Consider the following 13691-nt stretch of genomic DNA (forward strand, 5'->3'; position numbering starts at 1 on the left):
TTGGACGAACAGGGTATGTGTTGCTAATAAAGTGGCCAATGAGAGGAAGTACATGGAAGTACTATGTATTCTACTCTATTCTATTCAATTCTATTCTATTCTCAATTTAAACAAGTTTTGGTCCCCTAATACTACATTGACTTTACTGTATTCTCATGTTTAGTGGCTGGGTTTTAGAATCATTCACTATACTTGTTCTGTTTTGTACTATTTATCAAGCCCCTTTTACAGTGGATCGACCTCCCAGTACCTACATGTAATATTGCTGCTTCTTTCAGAGATCAGTGTAATCATACTGATGCTGTGACTATTTTGAGCAGACTTGACCGTTCAGGGATTAAGTGTTTCCGGGTAGCCTGTGCTAACCTGTGAACTCCTACCATGGCAATGTAGGTTAGGTGTGCTTTAGTGTGGGTTGTGCAAAGACTGCCGTCAGATTCTGCAGCTAAGCTGAGGCTACTAGCTTGTTTCCTGTTGTTTCTTCTGCAGTGCTGAGAAAGATTTTTTGCCAATAATGGAACAGGGGATAAAACTGGCTTTAGCTATGACTCACATCTTTACTGAGCTGACAAATTACCGTATAATAAAAACCTCTGAATAAATTCTCCCAGGCAGACAGATATTCATTTGCACTGCTAGTTGGTCTGCTACCATTATTCACATATGGCTTGTAATCTTGAGCATGTGCAGTCATATGCAAATATTTTGGTGCCCCAGTCAAGTTACATATTTTGTATATTTGAAAATAAGTTAACACATTCCAGCAGAGAACACACATTTTAATGCACTGTGTATTTGCTGAATTTAACAGGTCGGAAATAAAACATAAAATTGGGCCTGTGCAAAAGTTTACAGCACATTTTAGGCTTTATATTTCCCAGTATGTTAAACTCATAAAAACTGTGCACTAAAGTCTACCTATCCATCCAGCCACTTCTTTTAAAGCTACTGTTGTGAGGTTAGACAAACTACAGAATACCGTCAAAAATTCCCTTCACCCTAATGAGAAATTGTAGGGCACAACTTTTGTGGAGCCATTAGTGTAATTGCTAGTAGTAGAAGCAAGAAGCTCTTTGTACAACCATTAACTTAGCTAGCATGCAATTTTAAAGAAGAATTTCACCGATTCTCCACAACGTCTGCATGATTAAATGGTTATGATATAAACAAAATCATGCTGATGTGAAAAGTTCTGTTCTTACTGAATCAGAGTTGTTCACAGTGGTGGTGAAAGGGACTAGATGTCAGGGGCATTTGATGCCTCTAAAAGTTACGATTGCACTGCCTGACGTCTGAGACATTGTTCTACAGTAAGATCAGTCACCCCTCGCTCTCATCGCCACCACTGTAAAGAAATCAGAGCCAGTAAGTGTCTCTACAATGAACCATTTCACACCAAACCCACTCTGAATGACTTTGCATCAGTTCTAATGATTGAATTATTCATTATCATTGAATGTCCTGCTTAACCTACCAATCAGATCTTTATTCCTATAAACCTCAATCACACAAAAAATTATTACATCCAGTCTAACAGTGTGACCTTTCACCCAGACACAAAATAAATATCATTTTATGTGTAGAACTCACTCCGAATGTAGGCATTCTGGTTAAACTGCGTTGTGTAGCGCAATTTCTTATTTCTTGATTTTTGCCATGGTTCTGTAAAGCTTATCAGACCTCTATCAGCTGCTATAAAACAACATATTTGTGGGCAGAGCATATATAAGTTAGTCAATTGCATAAAGTGATTATTAAACAGCAGAGGACAGAAAGAGTTTTCAAAGAGTAGTAGGTTATTATTTCTTTGTCTGTTTACTCTGCAGCCATCCAGGTAGACCTGGGACTGATTCAATGGCTAATGGCTCTGTACAATAACAGCCTAGCTGCTTCCAAACCACATATTAATCTACTATACATACTACACTAATGAATGAACTTCTACAGGAGTATCACTTTTGACACACTACATATGGTAGCATGTGAATTTGGATGCAGCCTCTCTCTTTCTTCTCTTTCTTTTTCTTTCCTTTTTCACCAGTAGCGTGTGACAGTGGTGGCAGTGCTGGAGAGGTCTTGCATGTGTGCTTGCCTCTCACGTTTCCTGGTCTCCCTTTTGACTAGAGAGAGAGGGGCGGGGAGTGACAAGCAGTCAGAATTAGACAATGTTTTACAGGCTAGGCATGTACCAGCATGTTCTCACATACACTCACCGGCCACTTTATTAGGTACAATTGCTGTTCAATTGCTTGTTAACACAAATAGCTAATCAGTCAATCACACGGCCACAGCTCAGTGCATTTAGGCATGAAGAGGTGGTCAAGACAACTTGCTGAAGTGCAGACTGAGCATCAGAATGAGGAAGAAAGGGGATTTAAGTGACTTTGAACGTGGTGTGGTTGTTGGTGCCAGACGGGCTGGTCTGAGTATTTCAGAAACTGCTGATCTACTGTGATTTTCACACACAGCCATCTCTAGGGTTTACAGAGAACGGTCCGAAAAAGAGGAAATATCCAGTGAGCGGTCAGTTGTGTGGACGAAAATGCCTTGTTGATGTGAGAGGTCAGAGGAGAATGGGCAGACTGGTTCAAGATGATAGAAAGGCAACAGTAACTCAAATAACCAACCAAAATCTCTGAGGAACGTTTCCAACACCTTGAAAGTCTGCCACGAAAGATTCAGACAGTTCTGAAGGCAAAAGGAGGTCCAACCTGTTACTAGCAAGGTGTACCTATTAAAGTGGCCGGTGAGTACAGCTACATGATCTGTCTTTTAGTTGAATGAGTTGAGAAAGGTTGAGCTCACCTTCATTTCTCTTTATCATAACTTTCATAACAACAGCAAGCAGGATAATGATTACCACAGCTGATACCCCACAGATTAGCAGAACCATCCCTGTCTGATCTGCAAGAGCACAAAGAAAATACTGCAAATTAATCAGTCAGGATCAAAGTGATTGAATTACACCGAATTGCCAGTTTAACATGTACACCTACTTACTGGCCATTTTATTTTACCATATACAGTGCACATATAGAAAAGACATACATATATGTAATATATATATGTAGATGTATTTGACGTGTGTGTGTGTGTGTATATATATATATATATATATATATATATATATATATATATATATATATACACATATACACCTAGATACATACATACATACATACACACACACACACACACACACACACACACACACACACACACACACACACGTCAAATACATCCATGCTGAATATATTTGGATAAAATGCTTATATTAGAATATATTGGCATGTTATCCAAATATCTTATAAAATACATGTATTTCATCTATTAAATGTTTGGGGAAATATTACACATAGAAATTCGCTACACAAAAATAAACGTAAGTAAATGTATTTATCAAATATATTTGAAAATGGAATCAAATGAATTTTTATTTCAGGACCTTTAATATGCCTAAAACAGGTCTTGTAGGTAATGATACACTATGCAAATATAGTTGAGTGATTTGATGTCCAGTTGAATTACATTTTGTGTAAACACTGGCCTATACATACACTATCTTTATGCAAAGTACAATGGAAAACACATACATCAGTACCATTCATTTAGCTTATGTATATTTAGATGTCTGTAACCTTTGTTTAAAGTACACACAATTGAAAAGTATAACAAATGCAAATAAATGTGTTTAAAAATAAATGAAGCATTTTCACTACTGGTCTTAAACTTCTTGGACTCCTGACACTTTTTCAGTGTTCTACTGACTGTAGCCCATCTATTTATTGGCTGTCCTCTACCCCATCCATCAGTGGAAAGGGATGAGCACAGGACCACTACTGTTGACCAGAACTGATTCGGGTGGTGACACTGTCATGGTAGTGTTTGTGGCGGACCATCTGGCGGTCCCTGAGGATTGGTTTCAGAACCACTGCCTTAGAAGACACAATCTACCCACCTATCCAGACAACACTGCACCCCTGGTGGAGCTACAAGGCCAACTATATGGCTAGAAGTATGCAGACATCCCTCTAATTATTGAGTTCAGATGTTTCAGCCACACTCATTTTTCACAAGTGTATAAAATCAAGCACACAGTCATGTAATCCTGTCTGATAAATTAGTGAGCTTTTGGGAGACACCAGTAGAACTCCAACTGCTGGAATACATAGTGCCAGGTTTGCCAAGTGTTATGCTCACCGTAACAGTTGTGCTGTGTTTTCTGGATTTGGCCCATGCCTGTTATTTGAGTACGTTTTTGGACTGTGATTCTGAAAGTAAAGCTGCTATTGTCTTTTGTATCCATGAGTATCTGGTTTTTGTTGATTCATCACTCATACATCAAGACATTTTAGGCAATTATATGCTTCCATCTTTGTGGCAACAGGTTGGAGAAGGCCCTTTTCCAAATCCTCTCATGTGCACAATTTCCCACAAACATGCTTCAACATCTTGTGAAAAGCCTTCCCTGAAGAGTGAAACTGTTACGCCTACAAAGTAGACGTAAATCTATATTAACCCTTTCGAGTTGGATGTCTATCTGGTGATACAAATCAGATAAATGTAGAAATACTTATTGAACAAAGGTGTGTATATATATATTATTATTATATATATATATATTAGTCATTGTAGGTCCAAAAGGGTCAAGTGAAGTCAAGAGGCTTTTCACAAAGTGTACATGTGTCTAGGAAAGTGGAGTTCATAGCCCAACAACATCGCTGTGTCTGATACAATTGTTTGGCTGCCATACACACTACCATGTCAGTGTTAGTAGTGCTGAGAATGATCCACAACTCAAATAATTGGAAAAGCTGATCCCTCTCCACAGAGCTACAGGGGGCTAATAAACCTGAAAAGAGCACCTAAATGGTATGTGTTTCTGATAAAATGGCCAACACTCTAGGCATTTTCTAACAAACTGGCAGCTCAGTATGTATCTGATCTGATCTCTTCAAAGCTAAAAGACATCATTATAATTACCGTTTACAGTTACATCCTGAGGGGCAGAGCTGAAATTTCCACATGGACTCCGAACTGAACACGATAGTTTCAACTTCTGCTTCATCTTCATAACCAAAATGCTTCTGTTCTCACCGTTAATCAACTGATTATTACTTGACCACTCAAAGGTAATACTCAGGTTTTGAGGCAGATTGTGAACACAGGTCACGGTCAGTTCAGTTCCTTCATCGACAGTGAAGGAGGTGGCATTCACTTGTACATTGAAGTCTGAAAAGGGTGCAAACAAAAGGCCGAAGGTGAAACAGCAGGACTTCTAAGCAATATTGATGCTGTTTTGTGTGGTTTTTTTTCTCATGTTTTGTTCTTTTTAATTCATTACTCACACGTTCAGTGCAGCAGGGAAAATACTTTGGGCTTTTGTTTAACTTTCTTTTTTATAAATTTTTCATTTCAAAATTATTTCAAGCAGGAACAGCAATCACAATAAAAATAAGATGGTAACATTGATAATATATTCCATTCCTTCCTTTAGATTTTGTTGTTTTACAAATACAAAAATACAAGGGAACAAACCAAAAACCCCACACAATCCCCATTTTGCATTTACAAAAATCTGCTTGTGCCAAACAAAACATATACATTAGCACCCACCCGTAAGAGAGGCAAAGACAAATGCACCAACAGACATGACCAAAAGACAATACAAAGGCAAATATGTCTCTTTGTTTAACTTTCTATGTGCTTCACCTTATTTACCTACATTTTTGGGGTTTGTATAAGTAAATAAATAAGTAAGTAAGTAAGTAAGCGCCTAAATAAATAAATAAATAAATAAATAAATAAATAAATAGGTTGCTTGGCTGCTCTTCATTTATATAGTTTCCAGTCAACACAGCTATTAAGTACAACTTCATTTTGCAGGAAATACTTCAAAAACTCGTGGTCGTGGAACACTGGACCAACTCTTCACCCTCTCCAGGATTCTGGAGGGTTCATGGGAGTTTGCCCAACCAGTCCACATGTGCTTTGTGGATCTGGAGAAGGCATTTGACTGTGTTCCCCGGTTCCCCAATTCAGGCCCTGTACAAACAAAGCAGGAGTTTGGTTCGCATGGCCGGCAGTAAGTCAGACTCGTTCCTAGTGTTAGTTGGTGAGAGTTGGACTCCGTCAGATGATGTGGTCCTATTGGGGACATCAGGCCGCGAACTTCAGCTTTCGCTAGATCGGTTTGCAGCCAAGTGTGAAGCGGCCGGGATGAGAATCAGTACCTCTAAATCCGAGATCATGGGTGGAGAGCCCTCTCTGGGTCAGGGATAGGCTCTTGCCTCAAGTGGAGGAGTTCAAGTATCTCGGGGTCTTGTTCACGAGTGATGGTACAAGGGAGCGGGAGATTGACAGGCGGATTGGTGCTGGGTCAGCAGTGATGCGGGCTCTTTACCGGTCTGTTGTGGTAAAGAAAGAGCTGAGCCATAAGGCAAGGCTCTCGATTTACCGGTCGATCTACGTTCCCACCCTCACCTATGGTCATGAGCTTTGGGTAATGTCCGAATCACGAGTCCGCGAATACAAGCGGCCGAAATGAGTTTCCTCCGCAGGGTGTCTGGACTCTCCCTTAGAGATAGGGTGAGAAGTTCGGTCATCCGGGAGGGACTCTGAGTAGAGCCGCTGCTTCTCCACGTCGAGAGGAGCCAGCTGAGGTGGTTTGGGCATCTGGTTAGGATGCCTCCTGGACGCCTCCCTCCGGAGGTGTCGCAGGCAAGTATTAAAAGATACAGAGAAACCAGGACTTCCAACAACCTGGTAGACCACCATCAGATAAACAACATTCAAAGCTTTCATCTTTGAGAGAGAGGAGAAAATCAAGCTGCTTCAGATCTGGAAGAAAAAAAACAACTTCACAATTGATTCTGTCAATCCTTCCACTGTGAGAGGATGACTCAACACTATGAGTCTGAAAGCATGTGTAGCTGTCAAGAAGCTCTAACTGAGTTGAAAGCTCTAACTAAATAAGTGACCCTTATTAGTCCCACAGTGGGGAAATGTCATCTCCGCAATCCATCCCATCTGTGCAGTGAAACACCACATACACACTAGTGAAGACACACACTAGGGAGCAGTGAGCGCACTTGCCCGGAGCGGTGGGCAGTCCTATCTGCAGCACTTGGGGAGCAGTTGGGGGTTGGGTGCCTTGCTCAAGGGCACCTCAGTCACATCCTGTCAGCTCAGGGGATCAAAACAACTGGCTTCCAGACCTCCAGCCCAGAAAACAGATCAAAAAAGAGGAAAATCAGCAAATCAAACCAAGAAGCTACTGGTATTCTCTGACCACCCCAGAGTCCAGACCTCAACATCACTGAATATGTTTGGGATTATTTAGATGATGAGAAGCAGACAATGAATCCCCTAAAAATGATCCCTGCTCTGACAGGTAATAAAAACACTAAAAGTGCTACCTTATATGTTTTCAGCCACAGAAGACAACATGAGGAAAACAGAGGTACCTGGACTGCACTTGTTGGGAACATCTAAAGGAAAAGAAAATTTGGTCATTAACAGGTGAACCAGACAAAACCTATTAATTACAGTCATTTCATTGCTTAGAAATACTGCCATTTAAAGCTATTCAGCAGTTTCATTAGTCACACCAGTTGTAACAACACACAATATTATCCCAAAACAATAACAACAGTTACCATCATAAAAATGAGTATAGGCAATTCAATCATACAATTATTTTGACCATTAAATACTTTTTGACAAGGCACATAAGAATATATCATGGACTTTCATTTCTAAAAAAAAAAAAAAAAAAAAGACTTTGGTACTGACCACAAAAGTTGGTATCGTTTCTGGAGCACAGCAAGCAATTTCCTTCAGTTATCACAGAGAAGTAATACAAATCAGTCACAGGTCATGTCACAGTGAAGCAGAAACCAAAGTCAACTGCCCTGTCAATTCTCTGCCCACAAACCTTTTTTTACAGCAATTGCTGCTAGATTAGACAACACTTTAGCAAAAACCCCATTCACCATAACGAGAAACTGTGGCTTCATAACATAAGTAGAACATGTTTTTTCAACTTTAGTAGATATTTATTTTGTATGTGTGTGCAAATTCTGTCATTTTGAACTTTCAATTAGCTACAAGAACATAGCCCAGCTTGTTAGTGTAGCATTTTAAACTAGAAGAACTCAACCTAGCCACAGCAGCTATGAAAGAATGGATCTGAGTGAAGCAGTAGAGAGCCAGTGGTCATGCTTTTAGTGAATGCTGTTCCTTGTTGCAGTCAGAAACGCTAAAACACACGTATGGCTTTACCTGAATTAGACGAAGAACAATTTAGACACTCCAATGGCATGCAGGTAGAGTCAGCTAGCACATGGTCTAAAGAAATGAAAGAAGCTCAAAAGCTGTAGATATGAAAATATCATACAGTCTTCACACAGGAAAGTGTTATGAGGGACAGTGGATACTCACAGAGCAGTGTAGAGGTAAGGATATATGTTAGGCCTACACCAACCACTGCCATTCTTCTGCAATAGACAGAAAATAGAGTTATCTACTGGGGCGCATTGAGGTTTTATAACAAATTCATTCACTACAAATGTCACGGTTGGCTCCTCCCAGTCCTGTCCATGTGCTCATGTTTTGGTTTTGTAACTCCGCCCCTGATTGTATTCACCTGTCCCTCATTGTTCCGTGTATTTAAGCCCTGTGTTTGCCCTTTCCGTTTGCCAGTCTTTGTACCTTTGTATCGTGTCTTTGTACCTGATCTTCGTTTGTGTTGATTCTTGTGATGTCTTACCCTAAGTCTGTACGTGTCGGCTCACTGACCCTGGAATGTTCTGACTACGACCCTGGATTTGCCCCTAATAAATCTCGCTTATCTCAGCGTGTGCGTCCGCCTCCTCGCTCCTCGTTACAACAAACATCTACAACATGTCCTGGTTTGGTCTGGCATGGTTTACTGAAGTAACTTAGATAATAAATAATAATAATAATAATAATAATAATAATACAAAAACAAAAAACAAGAAAATCCATGTTTAGAATAGCTACACAGAGTTTGATTTAAACCGTATATTACTTACACTGATCAGGCTTAACATTATGACCACCTCCTTGTTTCTAGCTCAGTGTCTATTTTATCAACTCCACTTACTGTATAGCTGCACTTTGTAGTTCTACAGTTACAGACTGTAGTCCATCTGTTTCTCTGATACTTAGTTAGCCCCTGTTACCCTGTTCTTCAGTGGTCAGGACCCCCCATGGACCCTCACAGGGAAGGTACTATTTGGGTGGTGGATCATTCTCATCACTGCAGTAACACTGACGTAGTGTCTTAGTGTGTGTTCTGCTGGTATGAGTGGATCAGACACAGCGGTGCTGCTGGAGTTTTTAAACATTGACCACTCACTGTCCACTCTGTTAGACACTCCTACCTTGTTGGTCCACCTTGTATACGTAAAGTCAGAGATAACAGCTCATCTGCTGCTGCACAGTTTGTGCTGGTCATCCTCTAGTCCTTCATCAGTGGTCACAGGACACTACCCACAGGACAATGTTGGCTGGATATTTTTGGTTGGTGGACTATTCTCAGTCCAGCAGTGACACGGAGGGGTTTAAAAACTCCAGCAGCGCTGCTGTGTCTGATCCACTCAGACCAGCGCAACACACACTAACACACCACAACCACATTGGTGTTACTGCAGTGCTGAGAATGATCCACCACCCAAACAGTACCTGCTCTGTGAGGGTCCATGGGGTCCTGACCACTGAAGAATAGGAGAAAAAGTTGCTAAGAACGTTTGCAGAGAAAGGGTCTACAGTCTGTGTGTGTATATATATATATATGTGTGTATGTATATGTATATATATGTATATATATGTATATATATATATATATATATATATATATATATATATATATATATATATATATATATATATATAAATAAAGGTTGCCGGTTTGATTCCCAGAGCTCACTGCCCTCTAGTGTGTGTGTATTCACTAGTGTGTATGTGGTGTTTCACTTCACGGATGGGTTAAATGCGGAGGTTACATTTCCAAATTGTGGGACTAATAAGGGTCACTTAAGTTACGTTAAGTTAAGAATTACTGCAGGACGTCACGCATGATTTCAAGAAACAAAACAACAAAGAGAAAAGGCAACTGTAAACACAGGAGTACAAATCGGAAACAGCTACACAGACTGAAAATGAGCATGTTGGGAAGATTAGAACAGATTTTCTCTCTTTTATAACCCTTTATAACTGATAACGATGCAGCTGAAGTTTAAAACTCTTTTGACTTCACTTTACTTTCATGTATTTATTCCCAGTATTTTTAGACCATTTCTGCCATTGGCTTTATCATGAATTTATCACACAGATTTAAACAGACACAGTGGCCAGTTTCCCGAGCATTCTTGGACTGAACAGCATTGCTACTGGTGAATCACAATTGGCAGCTTTTTTTAGTCTAAGCCTTAAATCCGAGTCTGGGAAAATGACCCTTAGTCTTACTGGGCCATTTTATTATTATGTGGGCAATCAATTAAATACCACTATAACTACACACAGTTTGAGGACAAATGTAATGGGAAAAGTCAGATATTTCATTCTATATAAACTAACATAAAACATTGAGCTGACACATGAAAATATGCAGAAAAGTACATATGAGACAAAAATAATGATAAAACAATCAAAATCCTTGCAAATAGCCACTTTTCTAAATTTCTTTTAGTTATAAAGTGTATATATATATATATATATAAATAAATAATGTGTCTGTGTGCAACACTTGTTTTTGCGCCCATTTTTCATGAGCTGAACTCAAAGATCTAAGACTTTTTCTATGTACACAAAAGCACGGGTTTAATCAGCATCTAGATATGCCACACCTGTGAGGTGGATGGATTATCTTGGCAAAGGAGAAGTGCTCACGAACACAGATTTAGATGTATTTAGATGTGTACCTAATAAAGTGGCCAGTGAGTATGTGTGTATGTAATATATATATATATATATATATATATATATATATATATATATATATATATATATATATACACACACACACACACACACACACACAAAACACAGCACAGCAGTCAGGGATTAGCAGTAGCTTACATATTCATTGTGAGGCAGTAAAAAAAGTTCTCACACAAAGCACTAAAAAAAAGCACATCCAATCACACATCCACAAAGTCATTCATAGTGGTTTAGTGTAAAATGCTCTGCTCTAGAGAAACAACTTGTCCAGTCAGAATTATTCACAATGGTGGTGATAGGAACCAGGCGTCCACCTCTAAAAGCTCCCTCACAGAAAGTTAGTCCATGTAATTATGATTACACCACTTGATGACGTTGTTTTGCAATATTTCTTAGAAAGTTTCAGTCTAGAACTTATTTTTTAAATAAATCCATGCCAGAGCTTTACAAGCAAGACACAATAGTACCAAAAGAAAAGATGGTTTTTCAAATTTACCACTATTGTACCATCATCAGCCTTACACATAAAACCTCACTCACTGGTTCACTGGTGGTTTCAGATAAAATGGCTGCATTTGTGTGGTAGGCACTTTTAGCACCACTGTAAAGAAATCTGTAAAGAGCCTGCAAGTTTCTCTATAATGAACAATTTCACACCAAACAAATCTGAATGACTTTCTTTACATCACACTCATTGAAATGCAGAACGTTACTTTTAACCACACACTTATAAATAATAATATATAATAAAATACAATATTTTGGCCCTTTTAGCTTTTTTAATAAAGCTGCATTTTATCTAAAAGCCTATCCACTTAATGGGTTTTAGTCAAATGACCCACAAACAAGTAACAAACATCCGCACACAACAAACAAAAGTGAGTGAAAAGCTAGCTGTAAACCCACCTTCAGAGTCTATGTTCCTGTGATGCTGATGCTACAGAAGAAGTGAGGCCGCTTAAACAGATGAAGGCTGTTTGGGCCTCAGTCCACCCAGATACTGTTAATGATACATGCACACATGCAAATCAGCAGGCACGGCTTATTACTGTAGCTCTATGCAAATTATTCACCACGTACACGCATACATGTGGCTCTACATGTGGTTTTTCCAACAGGACATTAGTGTTTCCTCAGGACTGAACTCCAGCCCTGTCTGTGGAAATGTGTGCTGCTGTTTGAAAGGGCGACGCTGTGATTTCCCTACTTGTCCACCAGAGGCCGCTAGAACCTTCAAGAAAACACATTAGAGGGCCGCTCTGGCTAATTACCGTTTATCGAGCCACCTGCTGCCGAGACGAGTGGCCTGTTTAATGTGGAGACACACGCGCAGGGAGCTCCTTCATCTCAGTAGCACAAACTGCTTCAGTTCAAGCGCCCTTTCAGTCTTTCTCTGCACAGAGAATGGTGGCTGTCAGAGGTTTAGCTAAGGCCTTGGCTTCTCGCTGGGCCTTGAGAGGATCTTTCCAGAAAAAGGTCAGCACAAGGTTGACCCCTAAAATGCTGCCTACTCAGCATAAGGTAAGTCATACAGGTTTATTAAATTGAAAAAATCCATAATTCGGCGTGGTTCAGGGTAATGCTAGCTTTCAGACTTATCTTCGCTTACAAGATAGAGACGACCTGACTGGCCCTCCTCACAGTTGATGGTGCCTTTGCTTGTTTGAAAGGGCAATCCTACGGTTTTTTCAAAATTTCTGCACAACCACTGAGATGTGAACAAAGCCATTCAGAGTGTTTCGATGTGAAATGCTTCATTTTAGGGAAGCCCACAACTTTTTTTCACCAAATGAAGGCGCTGTGTCTCCAAAGTGTGTCTTTCTTTGCAGTCCAAAACCACCAAGTGCCTTCTGAGTGTTTATATGTAATACTGATGATGGCAAAATAGTGGGGTATTGGACAAGAGTAGTGTTTGGGTACTGTCTTACCTTCTAACACTCTAAATATATACGTTTAGAACCACAGTCTAATCTCAGAACCCCACACGCGTACGTTTAGAGCCACGCTCTAATCTCGGAACCCCACACGCGTACGTTTAGATCCACGGTCTAATCTCGGAACCCCACACGCGTACGTTTAGATCCACTGTGTAATCTCGGAACCCCACACGCGTACGTTTAGATCCACGCTCTAATCTCGGAACCCCACACGCGTACGTTTAGATCCACGCTCTAATCTCGGAACCCCACACGCGTACGTTTAGATCCACGCTCTAATCGCGGAACCCCACACGCGTACGTTTAGATCCACGCTCTAATCGCGGAACCCCACACGCGTACGTTTAGATCCACGGTCTAATCGCGGAACCCCACACGCGTACGTTTAGATCCACGGTGTAATCTCGGAACCCCACACGCGTACGTTTAGATCCACGGTGTAATCTCGGAACCCCACACGCGTACGTTTAGATCCACGGTGTAATCTCGGAACCCCACACGCGTACGTTTAGATCCACGGTGTAATCTCGGAACCCCACACGCGTACGTTTAGATCCACGCTCTAATCTCGGAACCCCACACGCGTACGTTTAGATCCACGCTCTAATCTCGGAACCCCACACGCGTACGTTTAGATCCACGCTCTAATCTCGGAACCCCACACGCGTACGTTTAGATCCACGCTCTAATCTCGGAACCCCACACGCGTACGTTTAGATCCACTGTGTAATCTCGGAACCCCACACGCGTACGTTTAGATCCACTGTGTAATCTCGGAACCCCACACGC

The 13691-nt window shown here is 40.5% G+C and overlaps 2 protein-coding genes across 3 annotated transcripts in view; one reads left to right on the forward strand and one right to left on the reverse strand.

Moving 5' to 3' along the window:
- Nucleotides 1-803: 803 nt before the first annotated feature.
- Nucleotides 804-12157, reverse strand: LOC108430944. Of its 2 annotated transcripts, none has more exons than XM_017703763.2 (9): nt 12054-12157; nt 11872-11965; nt 8443-8498; nt 8284-8349; nt 7795-7836; nt 7467-7490; nt 4984-5232; nt 2806-2904; nt 804-2120 (listed from the first exon to the last, which is right to left on the reverse strand). In XM_017703763.2, exons 3-9 carry the CDS (start codon nt 8492-8494, stop codon nt 2035-2037), a joined length of 618 nt encoding a protein of 205 aa, XP_017559252.1. In that variant the 5' UTR covers nt 8495-8498; nt 11872-11965; nt 12054-12157; the 3' UTR covers nt 804-2034. The 2 variants fall into 2 exon arrangements, with proteins under 2 accessions (XP_017559252.1, XP_017559251.1); XM_017703762.2 differs by having other exon boundaries at nt 12046-12157.
- A 151-nt stretch (nt 12158-12308) lies between these two features.
- Nucleotides 12309-13691, forward strand: part of rgs14a (regulator of G protein signaling 14a) — a 32310-nt gene continuing 30927 nt past the window's right edge. Inside the window, exon 1 of the mRNA XM_017703840.2 lies at nt 12309-12486. Coding sequence (XP_017559329.1) covers nt 12370-12486 — 117 coding nt within the window. The 5' untranslated portion in view covers nt 12309-12369. The remainder of the gene's footprint in view (nt 12487-13691) is intronic.

The sequence above is a fragment of the Pygocentrus nattereri genome, chromosome 11 (assembly GCF_015220715.1).
Source record: "Pygocentrus nattereri isolate fPygNat1 chromosome 11, fPygNat1.pri, whole genome shotgun sequence".
Taxonomy (NCBI): domain Eukaryota; kingdom Metazoa; phylum Chordata; class Actinopteri; order Characiformes; family Serrasalmidae; genus Pygocentrus; species Pygocentrus nattereri.

What these genes read in the sequence shown, in the direction of transcription:
- LOC108430944 (XM_017703763.2), bottom strand. Translation starts at nt 8,494, where the DNA reads ATGGCAGTGGTTGGTGTAGGCCTAACATATATCCTTACCTCTACACTG. An exon ending in AAACGATACCAACTTTTGTG is followed by an intron (nt 7,491 to 7,794) that starts GTCAGTACCAAA and finishes CTTTTCCTTTAG; the next exon opens with ATGTTCCCAACAAGTGCAGT. An exon ending in TCAGGATGTAACTGTAAACG is followed by an intron (nt 2,905 to 4,983) that starts GTAATTATAATG and finishes GTGCTCTTGCAG; the next exon opens with ATCAGACAGGGATGGTTCTG.